At 31.3% G+C, this 13,220-nt stretch overlaps 1 protein-coding gene across 8 annotated transcripts in view; it reads left to right on the top strand.

Moving 5' to 3' along the window:
• RIMS2 (regulating synaptic membrane exocytosis 2) overlaps nucleotides 1–13,220 on the top strand; it is a 617,446-nt gene that overhangs the window by 324,164 nt on the left and 280,062 nt on the right. For 6 of the 8 annotated variants that reach the window (XM_014788104.2, XM_087447555.1, XM_087447561.1 and 3 more), the window contains 2 exons: nucleotides 2,092–2,204; nucleotides 11,914–12,044. In XM_014788104.2, the coding sequence (XP_014643590.2) occupies nucleotides 2,092–2,204; nucleotides 11,914–12,044 (244 nt within the window). Of the gene's footprint in view, nucleotides 1–2,091; nucleotides 2,205–8,149; nucleotides 8,198–11,913; nucleotides 12,045–13,220 lie in introns of all 8 variants that reach the window. The other 2 variants (XM_087447558.1, XM_087447556.1) reach the window with 1 other exon arrangement.

Raw genomic sequence — 13,220 nt, 5'->3', positions numbered from 1 at the left:
TTTTGTTACTTTTATATTACAATTATGAGTATAAATTTTTAAAACATCTTTACTAGAGAGGTGAAATCCTTTTGTAATGGCATAGCTCTTTACTTTAAAATATCATCATATGGCCTATTTGATTTAGTACCTTTGGCTAAATGATATAGGTGCTAAATCATTTTATCCAAAACAATATTATGATCTCATGAAACTCTGACATAATAAATACAAGTATAATGATGATAATCTTTATATATAATGATATTATCATCATCATTGCTCCCGTTTTATTGAGTCCTGGAACTGTCCTTGATGTTGAACCTACATTATCACACTTAGTTCTTACAATAATCCTATGATGTAGGTAAAATTTTTATTCACTTATATTACAGCACTCAGATATTGTGCGAGCAGTGTGGAACCCTTTATCTTATTATAGCTGTTTAAGAAGCCCTTAGGCTACAATTCCAAAAACTGTTCCTGAGGAGACAGGGGTCCTTTCTCAAATTAGATTCAATCCTTTGTTCTTTAAATGTTGAAGAATAGGTTTCCCCAAGGCCCAATTCTTAACTCTCTGTCCTTAATTCCTCAATAAATTCTTCTCTTCGTATGGTTTTAATTGCCATATGACTTCTAAGTTTACATTATCAAAATGCTCTATTATTGTCCCTTCATCCCTGAATTTTTAAAGAATATGTTCTGTTAAGTGTCTTCCTGTTACTTGAAGCTTAACATGTATAAAACTGAGCTAATTTCTTACCATAATGTCCGCATTCTTTCCATTTCTAAATACTGTAAAAGGTATCACCATTACTTCTGATCCCAAGACTTGGAGCTTCCCCTTTCATTTTACACTATACTATACTGTCTTTAGAGGTGAATTGTATCCTTGCGCCTCCAGTTAGGGAGACACTTGACAGTTTAATTTCTAACAGTAATGTCTACTCAACATTTTATCTCATCCATATGTCCAGTTACCTGCTTTACATCTTCCCCTTGGAGGTGTCACAGGATCACTGAGTTCCAAGTTAATTTCTCCACCCCTTCCCTCTAACATAAGACTTCTCTCCAGTATTCTATATCCCACGGAATGTCAGCACTGTCCAGTGCACAGAACAAGACAGACACTTAGGGGACTTTCTCGACCCCATGTCTGGTTACAAGACTTGAAATCTTAATGTTTTCCCCTCTCTTCCCTTTGTCTCTCATATCTAGTTAGTTTCTGAGTCTTCATTTTCTTATTTTGTGATATCGTCTGAATTCTTTCTTTCCATTCCGTTTTTGCAACTTTTCCTATTATTATTTTATTGAATTCCACTTGTTCTTAACTGTTTTCCATCTTGCTCAATTCAATCTATACTTCATCTTCCTCATATGCAATTTTATTACCTCACTCATAAGAGCTTAGCATAGATACTTTATTAATGCCAAAATGCATAGCACAGAATTCCAGGCACTTAATTCCCCCAGTATCCCAGTAGCCCTGTTTTTCTTCATGTTACAATTTGTCCCTTCCCCTCCATAGAAATAAATTCATACATATAACTTCTGGGTACTGTGGTTCTGCTTTTTCTGCTCTTCTGCATCTTTTTTCATAGCTCCTCACTTTCTACCTTTCTAATTTATTATATTCTTTCAGATATGGTTAAAAAGTCACTTCCTGAAAACATTTCATAATTAACATTCTAGTACTTATGTTTTTAGCATTACAAGTTTATACCATCTTCAAGTTGCTTTATTGATTTAGATTTTGTTTTTTCTTCTCTAAGTTTTTATTTTAAAATTTTCTTAATATATTATTGCAAGATACGAGTTTATCACACGTAACAGACAAAGTAGCTAAGTCCCGAGGTAGAGTTCTATCTCTACTATAATTGGCATAGAAAATGAGAAAATGATTCACCCTTGGTCTTAAGAGAATCCCTAACCCCCATTTAGCTTAAAATAAAAACGCTCTAAGTATATTTGGAACATTGTGGCTAAGAAAATGGTTTATATAATGACGTTTTGTGGACATTTAAAAAATAATTTAAAAGATATATGATGAATATTATTAGATACTAGTGAAGAGCCATTGTTATTATTCTTTATGTATAATTACCATTTCAGGTTCTAGCTCATTTGAATCTCAAAAAATGGATCGTCCTTCTATTTCTGTTACCTCTCCCATGAGTCCTGGCGCGTTGAGGGATGTTCCACAGTTCTTATCTGGACAACTTTCAGTATGTAATCACTAAATTAATTTCTCTTTTTGGAATATCAAGTAGTGTTTTTACCATGTGATGCCAGTTTTTTATAAACAAGTTCTTCTTAGAATATACTTGTGCTTTTAACCATCAACTTTCTCATTCTTAGTACTTTTAATTCATTGAAATTCAATTTTAATTACTTAGCATAGTGCTTTCTTTATTAGAGTTAGGTTTTCTGGAATTTAATGAGAGTTAGAATTTGTAAACGTATCTAAAACCTTTTTTATGTTAGTAATTTTATTCCAAAATTCAAGGTCATGATTTTTGCTCAATACCTTAAAATGACTATAGTTTGTCATAGACTTTTAAGAGAAAAATGCTGCACTGTACAAAGATGGTATATTTAAGATAAAAGTAAATATTTATATATTCTTCCCTGCTTTTCAACCTTAAGGAAATTTGGGGTGAATTTCATAGTACTCATTGGGTGTGAATATTGCTCTGAAATGTAGTGATACTTGAAATGCTTTTGTCAACAGGCAAAAGTAAATGGGGAAATATATAATAGATTACTGAGTACACGAGATAATTTCATATTAAGTGATCCCTAATTTGAACATTTTATAATGAAAGTTAAATTTCAGTTATGCATTTTACGTCCATATTGGAAGAGCTTTGCAAATTTAAGCCTTCACTTTTTATTAATTTCTTCAGTTGCCATTCCCCTTTTAAACCACTTTAAAATGTTAAAATTTTAAAATTTATCCAGTTACATTTTAGAAATATGCAGGTTAATATTGACAATAATGCCAATGAATTGCTAAACTTGAAAATTTATGAGTGTTAAGACATATTTAGATTCTCAAAATTCAGACATTGAATTTTGGATAAAAAATGTTATAATTAAAAACTAAACTATTCTTGGGCTAATATTTTAAGAGTAATAGAAAAAGCTTTTTGTTAAATCAGGTATGAAATTTCTCCTTTCTTGGGAGCGGGGAAGAGGAGGTATTTGATTTTTACTAAAGGACTTTTGTTAATTAAAAAGAGATATAGGAAGTATATGCAAAATTAACATTTTAAAAATTACTGAAAAAGTCATTAGCCATGTTTGTTCTAGCACTATTTTGATCACAAAGGTGACGATAACAGAAATGTTATGCAAGAAAGAGGATGAAATATTATTAGGAGATTGTAAATGTCTTACTAAAATAAGTTTCTTCTCTTTATTATTTTCTTTTCCTTTCTCTTTCATAAACAGAGTGAACTTTTTCATTTGAGGACAGTGGTCTTTTTTCCATTTTCCACAATAAGTAGTGTCTTTCTACTTATTCTCTTACATATATTGACAGCACAGATGTTGTCATTTATGGTTACAAATGTGTATGTATTTTCTTCCACCATTTTAGAAAGTACTAATAATAGTTAGCTGTTTTTTTTTTTATGGCTCTATTTAATTAGTTTATCTTTAAATAATGCTCTGGGAGGCTGAATGATGCTTGTACATAAATCTGTGTGTGTGTGTGTGTGTGTGTGTAGTCGGCTTCAGTTGGAAGAGGGAGTGGGAGACTAATTATTATTAGACTTCTGTAATAAGTAAGTACCACTTTGTTACCTCATTTGGAATCCCAAGGCCCTGTTAGAAATGGGACTAGGAGGGGAGGGTGAGGAGCATAGTGCAGGCATTTAGATAAATTTCAGATTGAACTGTTTTTCCTCATGGTTCAAAATGAATATGGTAGAAAGGTAAGACTGTTAGATATTTTGGGGGAAATATAAACTTAAAAGTTTCACTTCTAAATGTGTGTGTAATCGTATAAAGTTATAATATTTAGATTTATAAATTATGTTGGTTTAAAATCCATGTAATTGTAATTTAAAATGTGTAGCATTTTACCATTTTCTTATGACTTGGAAGGGATATGTTCCAGTAAGATAATATTTATAAATATAATGTATATTCATTGTGGTAAATCTAGAGTGTACAGATAAAAATAGAAATCACCTATAATCCTGAGATGAAAATATAACCATTCACATACATCTAAATTTTTAACAAAACTGTAATAAATCTGTGTATGCTTTTTCACTTAGTAATATATTGTACTTTTTTCTTTAAACTTTTTCTTTAAAAATTTCTTTAACAATAGCTATTTAATACTCCATTTTAGCATAATTTGCTATTATAGGATATCTTGCTTGTTTCTAATTTATATTATTGTAGATAATGATGCCATGGAAATCCTTGAATATAAATCTTGCATATTTTCTTAGAACAAAATTCTTTTGTGAGGATAACTTTCCAGAAGTAAAATTACAATATAAAAGAAAAAAGAATAAGTTTAAGATTCTTGAAATCTGTTGCCCAAGTTTTCCTTCAAAATGTTTTTACCAAATTAAACTCCAATTATTTATTCAAGAAATAGATGTTAAGTTCTGACCCCAGGTCAGCCATAATACTAGTAGCTGGGAATTCAACAGCGAATAAGATAGACATAGATTTTATCCTCATGAAACTTAATTTTATATTCATTCATTCTTTGCATGCAGGAAAACATGAGCAAGATATGCTTCTGGATACAGTATTTCCTCTTATATTTAAATATTTAACCCTATTTCTGCCAACTAGAGACAATTTTGGTTTGCTCTAATGATGTAGAGGTTGAAAAAATACGTGTCCACATATATCACCCTTCAGGAAAGCCCGTAGGGAGTCGCAAGGCAACATTACAATTCCCGTAGCCTTCTGTTTTATCTTTGGGCAGTTTTGCTTTTGGTGAGATTTACCTGGGCCCATAACTCACTTGCAAAATCATGACATTTCTAATGCTGAGAACAAAGACAATTTGTATAGTGTGTGAGCTGACCTTCGTAGTATATTTATGTCGGTTCATGGACTGATATTTTCGCAAATAGAAAATACGCATATAATGCAAATTGTTGGTTAAACTTTCATGCTCAAGGCTATTGATGATTTTAAAAAATTTATCCAATCTATTTCCTCTCCATGCTTGAATTGTGCTGCTCCTTGTTATTATTCTAGGGCATAACTATGAAAGTTCCATTAATGTTTTTGGTGAGAAAACCGGTATGAGCTCAGGTTTATGACACCTGGACTGTATGTTAGCCTTTTCAGTGTCACCACTCCCACATTTTGATTCTTTTTTAAATTTGTGTTTTTCCATAGTTTAGCAGTTTCCTTCTTTAGAGAATTACTTCTGTAATCCTCTTAATATTTTAAAATTATTTTGCAGTCTTTGGCTAGTTTTTTGATAGAATGTTAAAATAAAATATAACCTTTAACTCTTCTAAAAGTGAGAAATAGCTCAGAATTCTTTCTATCTATAGGAACACATTGATCCTTACTGACAGTCATGTTTTATTTTACTTCAGAGTCTATGGTTGATTTATGGTTGCAATGTTTCCCTAAGTTACTTTGTTTTAATATTCTTCTAACTCCATTTTTAGTGATGAGTTTGTAAATATTGTACATATCCATTTTATATGCCCATTTAAGGGGAATGAGTAACTGAAGAATAGGTATGTATCCTTTATATCTCCTTAGAAACTCTATAACCTTCTTAAAACTTTTGTAAATGAAAGTTTTTTCTTTGAGCTTTTATCTTTTATACCTCATTGTCACAACCTTGTTATTCCAGAAGCATTGCATAAAAGGAATGTCCTAAAAGGAGTAGTGCAGCATATAGTGGGAAGTGACATTAAAAATGCAAAATAAATTGCAGTGTACAAATTCAAATTCTTCATTTGTATGAGGCTTATGTTATAGATATTATCAGATATTTCATGCTTAAAATAAATGAATTAATATTAACTACAAATTGCAATGAGATACACAATACTTCACCTTTCCTATATGAAATATCCAAAATCCATAAAGACAGAAAGCAGCTTAGTAGTTGCCAGGAGCTGGGGCAATAGGGGAATGGGGAGTGATTACTTAATAGGGACTAGGGTGATGAAAAAGTTTTGAAACTAGAGAGAGGTGGTGGTTGCACAGCATTGTGAATACCCTAAAAGCCACCGAATTGTGCACTTGAAAATGCTAATTGTACGTTATTTGAATCTCACCTCAATTAAAAAAAACTAATAAAAATATGTTTTTATAGCCAAATTTAATGTATAAACTTATAGGTGAAAATTACGTTTAAATTGCCATAGATTTTAGACAATTGATTTCAGAAATCTGTGAGTTGTTCATTTGAGATCATTTTAGAAGATAGAAAAATGTTTGCCTTTAAGGATTAATTTATTTCAAAGTACTATTCTTTTTAGAGTAAATCTTTATTTTATGAAGTCATATTTACTTGCAAAAATCTTCCATTACCTTGACATTTTTGGTCTAAAACAGTAGAACAGGTGAGAGGGCAAGGAAAATAAAATTTATTTCTAAATGGTGTCCCTTCTTTCAGTATGCCTAGTTAATCTCTGTGAGTTTCATACCTCCTTTCACCATTTGCCAGAAAATTTTCCACCTAGGATTATGCAGACAGATCTCAGTAGCACATGCCATATCTAAGCATTTCTGTCTTCCTTTGGAAATGTCTCAACACAAAAAGGAAGACAGCTTAGATTTGAGACTGCTTTGGTTTTTGGAGAGAGAGAAAGATGACTCATATGATTGAACGATAGTCTGCTTTTAAGATCTGCTTTCCTTTGGGTTTTAGTTTTATGTCTTAAACAGTGTCTGTCTGATGATGGTTGAATTGGGCAACAGTCCTCCTAGTACCTATTACCTGTTTCCATATAGCAGTGGAAAAGTCTGAAGCCTTTAACCATCTACAACTCTTTGAATTAGACAGGGGAGACATCCACGAGAAATGTGAGGAATGGAATGGAATCTTGGTGAAAGAAGTAGAGTTAAATACCTTGAAGTCCATTTCCACACCCAGAGATATGCATCTGATTTTGTTCCTGATTTAACTGTTGGCAGGCCTTACTAAAAGCACAGAATTCTGATTATTGTGGTGTCTTTTGGAAACTGTTTCAAAATGAAAACAAAATAAGTCAGAAGAGAGAGGAAATTTGATTTGATTCTAAGAATTTGAAATTTAATTAGATTTGATTTGATTTAATCAGAACTGAGCTCTATTTTCTACTTCTTTACTATCTTTTTGTTTGAGCTCGCAAGTGTAGCTAGTGTTTTTTTATGTCTCTGTTGCTTCATCTACAAATTGGAGATAATAGCAGCCACCTCCTAGCATTGTTGGAGGCAATAAACTTGCAATAAACTGTCAATAAAGGCTTGGAAAAATATAAAGAAATGAGATGTTGTCATTAATAAGTGTGATTAGCAATAAACAGTGTTAACTCAAATGGTACATAATAAATGTCTGAAAATGCTGTTTAAATACTAGAATCTGGTATAGATTCTTAAAGTATGAATCAACTAATTAATCCAGTACATTCCCGCACACTTTTATTTTACTGTGTTTATTCTTTTAAGAAAGGCTAAAGCCGGCTTAGCTAATGTTTTTTAGACTTTTGTTAGACATCATTTTGGAGAAGTCACACAATTACTTCTACAGATGACTTTTCACTAATAATTCCATAATGCATTTTCATCTAACTTCTTCTTGGACTATCATTTTTTTCTATGTAGTGTGTTTAAGGTGAAACCTGAAATTTCTTGACTCTTGGGTTATGTTTACACTCATTCTTTCAGAATGTATGAGCCCAAATATGTTATTTTACCTTTGGTCTTAATTCCTCTTACATTGATTACTTAAAATCTGGTTTAAAATTTCTAAGATTTTATATAGTTTTTATCTATTTTAGCATTTTGGCAAAATTACTTTATTCATTACATTGAAGTACTTAATTTAGATATGTATTGTCATGGAAAAATAATATTTAAGGGATAGTTATATGTGTCTGTTTTTACTTTTGGTCTTTTAGTTCCAGCGTGTTGTCCTTTTTGGTTTTGTTTTATTGCTTTTTTCTTTAATTTTGCTTACCAGAGCCAAAGCCTTAGTAGAAGAACAACGCCTTTTGTTCCTAGGGTTCAGGTAAAGGCCTTGTCTGCCTGATAGAAACTAAAGTTGTGTTTTAACCCTAATTTGTATGTTTTTGGAAAATGCGTAGTAGGAAAACGTTTTTTTGGTATGTTGTTCCAAACCATATTATTGACTATCAAATCATTTTATGAGCCAGCTTGTAAAATTTTGCATGGGGATTAAAATGCAATAAAAATTTAAAGAGACAATCTTTGTTAGTGATTTTATATGATGAACTGAGTACTAAAACTCATAGGTTTCAGAGTGGCATTTAATGTAGATTCTACTTTTATATGTAGATTCTACTTTTGTATGTAACATTGACAGAAATAGCTAAGTTTATTGTTGATATCTTCCTTTATTACACTAAGGTTGCTGTCTCTTTAAATCATTCATTATATCACTTAACGTCTACATTCTCTTGCATTTTCCAAGCAATAACTCCTTGAGGAGATTGGCAAATAAATTTGTACCTTATCTAAAATATGAATTTTATGCATATTATATATAAGGTTCAACTTTTGGAAAGTATATTACTTTGAAAGAACAAAATCACAATCCAAATAGAATGTGTTGGGTTTGTTTACATTTTGTAATTACAATTCCATTTGATTTTACTTTCATACTTGGGTACAAGTTGTTTGCCTCTTTTCATTAGGAAACCCTTCTATGGTAAAGTAATGTCAATATAGTTTTTATTTTTAAAAGTAGTATTATGCTTTCCTTGCTTTGCTGCATGGTTTTTTTTGTTGTTGGTTTTGAATAACACTAATTTAGTTTAAATTTTAAAAATTAAAGTTGGTCTAGTTAATATATAGTGTAAACTATTTCCTTGTGCTGCTCAGGTTATGCTTAGGAAATTTAAAAATGGTTACATCATAAAGCTGTAGTGATAATTATATTAAAATAGTTAAAATGATACCAAGATTTTTATTGATGAAATTGAGGTAAAATAAGAAGTATGTCATATCTAGAATTGTGGAAATACATTTGTTATATTTTGGAGAATCAGCAGATATTTAACCATTTGTTTAAAAAGCACAGATAAGAAATTTAGGAATGTGGCAAAATAATCTAGCTAATAAAATAATTCTGTTTTGATAATGTGAACTGGATATCTATTAAAAACTTCAATGCCATTCCTGTAATATAAAATGAAAATTAGAGCTATTGATCAAATGACCAGTTTAAGACAGTTTATTAAAAAGTGTAATTTTGGTTGAAAAGTAAGTAAAATTAAAATGTACCTGTTTCATAGCTATATTATTATAACTTTTATATATTTGTAAATTATAATTTAATAAACTGTAAAGTATTATTGTGAAAATTTGAAAGCCATATGCCTAAGATGTTTGTGTGAGAAATGAATATTATTAATAAGTGATATTTTTGGTTTTCCATGGCATAAGAAAATCTAAAAAGAATACTCCTTATCAAGCATTTGAAATATATATCTCAATTATTTAGCTGTAATGATTTTTATTAAAGGAGCAAAAATATTGCCTGTGGAGATGACAAGTGGTTAGTCTCAATCCCTCAAAAAAACTCACAGAAATCAATAATTTGCTCCAAAAATTAGGAGCTTAGTCTAATAGTAATAATTATTGTTTCTTTGTTTCTCAAGTGTAAAGTTTATTGGAAAAAAATTGTTTCAGCCTTTCAGAATCCTTTTCTCTTTGAAGTGCCTAATATTCATGTCATGACCCTCAGAGAGGATTTTTAATATCATGGAAAAATAAAGCCATAAGCTTTTTTATTGCTATAGAAAACAGAGAATATCAGAAATTAATCTAGTTTTAGTCACACATTTTAGAGGAACCGTGATGCTATCTGACATCTCCATTTCATACTGTATAGGAGACACTCTTGTATTTCTTACTTTTTTCTGTCTTCCCCTCATGTTTTTTGCCAGAAGAATAGTTTAGTCTATTTTTTTCCACTTATCCTCATCTGTATCTGTGTTCTAATATTGCTAGGCAAGCAAATATCTGAACTTTTTTCCCATTCAAATGTTAGAAGCTTTTTTTTCATGTTGTTGATCCCCTGGTCTAAGGAAAGTGGTTCTCAAACTTTAGTGCCCTTTGAGAATCACCTGAAAACTTGTTAAAATGCAAATTCCCGGACCCTTTTCTGATTCAGTAGGTGAGAAGTGGGCCACAGCAATTTGTAACTTTTTGACAAATAAGCCAGATAAGACTGATGCAGGAGGTTTGTGAACCACAGTTTAAGAAACACGTGTTTAGAGTCTGTTTGTACTTAGCAGCTCTAATAGGAAAGCTTTTTGTTACAGCAAGATAATACCTGCATTAAACGTAAAGACTTAACATAAAGAGTAGTAATAATAATTTTAAAAATTTAAATATTTCTTACTATTATTTTTATAAGAGGGCAAATTCCATATGACAAAAAAGAAAAGCATATAAATAATTTTATATACTCTTCTGGCCATTAGTCTTCCTCTTCTGACTCAAAAGTCTCGCTCAGCCTCTCATTCTACAAAGATACAAAGTGACAGACTTATCAAAGCCATGTTAGAATTGGAACTGAACTACCAGTATATCATATGTAAACATTTATTTATGTGATTTTTATGTGTTTGATATATATTTATTTATATATCCCTGGAGCCTGGCCCAGACCTGACTGTCTGCTTTGGAGAGGAGAGGGAAAGACTGATGTGAGATGTATGTTTAAATTTTTTAAACTGCTGCTAAATTTTTAAAATGTACAGATATTGTACACCCAAATTAAAGGAAAAAATTAAACCACTAAAATATATGTATAAACCATAAATATATATATTATATAAATACAATTTTATTTCCAAATTCCAAATTTCTGATTCAGTTTTGGTTTTCAGATAGTGATCAGAGATGTGCTGAGTTCTTAACCAAAATGTGAGTCAGAGCCATAGTTATCATAGATCCTGACATGGTAGAGTCAACTAGCTAGGTGTGGGAGTGTGAGGTATGTGTGTGGGAGGTGACAGTTGTTAAATCAAATGAATTCAACAGCTGGATGTGAAGTTCCAATCCCTAATTATGGCATAGGGAAGTTATTCACCTTTTCTCATCTCAAATTATAAAATAGACCCTTATTATTTTAAGGATGTGATACATTTGCTTCACAAACGAAAAAGAGACTTTTATGTCTGTGTAAGAAAAATTTTAAAAGATGAATTTATTATAGTTTTAAATACAAACTTAAGGAGTCTGTTGACTAAAGCAATTAATAATTGTCCCTTGCTTATAATCTTTGAAATGTTTTTGGCTGTGGAGTAACATAAAGCATTTGCTTAAAAATTCCCTATCAATGCCATATAAACAAGTTATCTATTTGATGCATTTTAAGCACTTATTCTGAACTCACTATTGTAGGGGAACCAAAATGAATTACAGTGATTCTTGCATAAAGACAGACACAGAGCAATCATTGTGGGTAAAGTCTTTAGTTATGACAGTGCAATTATTATGTGCATGTTAATAAGCAATCAGATTAGGATAACAAACAGCTCAAGTGATTTATCAATCAAACAAAATATCTGAATTAATTCCTCTATTCATTGAAGTTATTATAGTATATCCTTTTATTTTAACCATAATTTACTAAGTGAAATTTATATTCTTTGCTAATATTAGTGTAAGAGAATGGGGCAAAGATTGGGAATGTAAACAATATATTGTGGTAGTAAATGTTTAAGCTGATAAATGAATATTTTTGCTTTTCAGATAAAACTATGGTTTGACAAGGTTGGTCACCAATTAATAGTTACAATTTTGGGAGCAAAGGATCTCCCTTCCAGGGAAGATGGGAGGCCAAGGAATCCTTATGTTAAAATTTACTTTCTTCCAGACAGAAGGTAGGGATATGAAAACAAAAATAAATGTTATTGAAAACAAATGAGAAATGTTAATAGCAGTGGGTGTTTCAGTTTTGTATCATTTATTTTTATGTATCATACCAGTCATATACTTAGGAAGTTTAACATAAGCACAATGATTCTTAAGAATCAAAATAGTGACAGGAAATACTTTTAAAATTTATATCAAATGTTCATAATATAAATTATTTTATTGAATATTTATTTTATGTGGACTATTTCTCAAATAATATATGTTTTCATTTATCAAAGTCGTTAAAAATTATGCTCCTTTAAATCAAATGCGTTTTTAACACAAACTACAGAGGCAAAAAGCTGGAAATGGTGCTAAAAGGTACTCATCCTATTCCTCTACAATTTCTACCTCTTCTTACTAAGATATTATTTCTCTATATTCTGTAAAATTAATGACTATGCTTTATATTTCATCATTCCATATCATCAAAGAGACTATACCACTGGGCCCAGAATCAGCTTCTTAAGCATCATTTACTTTGTGTTGTCTTTTGGAGAGGGATACACTTTGAACTGCAAGGGAGGAAGAGGATATCCATAACTAGAGTGTTAAATCTAGCTTAAACTTCAGTTGGATGACGGATATCACAGCTATATTACCCTACCATCCTGGAGTGACCTCCAGTCACTTAGCTTCTGAGACCACACATGGGTTACTAGTCTAAGCACCATTAGAATGCCATCATAAAAACCTGCAGGAAATGCTGCATTCCCATCTATGCTTTTATGCACACACATAACTTAGGTTTCTGCTTACTCAAACCTTTGAAGAAAAATACTTACTTTCTTTTTTTTTTGTGAGGAAGACTAGCCCTAAGCTAACATCCATGCCAATCCTCCTCTTTTTGCTGAGGAAGACTGGCCCTGGGCTAACATTGGTGCCCATCTTCCTCTACTTTACATGGGAGGCCGCCACAGCATGGCTTGATAAGTGGTGCATCGGTGCACGCCCCGTATCCGAACCCACGAACCCCAGGCCACTAAAGCGGAACACATATACTTAACTGCTGCGCCACCAGGCCAGCCCCCCAAAATACTTAACTTTTTAAGATGATAAAAGTCTCTCAAATTATTGAATTTATTTCTTGATTGACTATTTTTGTTTAATTTTATTTTATTTACCTCCCCCAACTTTCTGAG

Source organism: Ceratotherium simum, chromosome 23, assembly GCF_057802395.1.
Source record: "Ceratotherium simum simum isolate JZ-2026a chromosome 23, ASM5780239v1, whole genome shotgun sequence".
NCBI lineage: Eukaryota > Metazoa > Chordata > Mammalia > Perissodactyla > Rhinocerotidae > Ceratotherium > Ceratotherium simum.
Note: the sequence above shows the minus strand (reverse complement) of the source record. Positions and strands in the feature narration are given on the sequence as shown.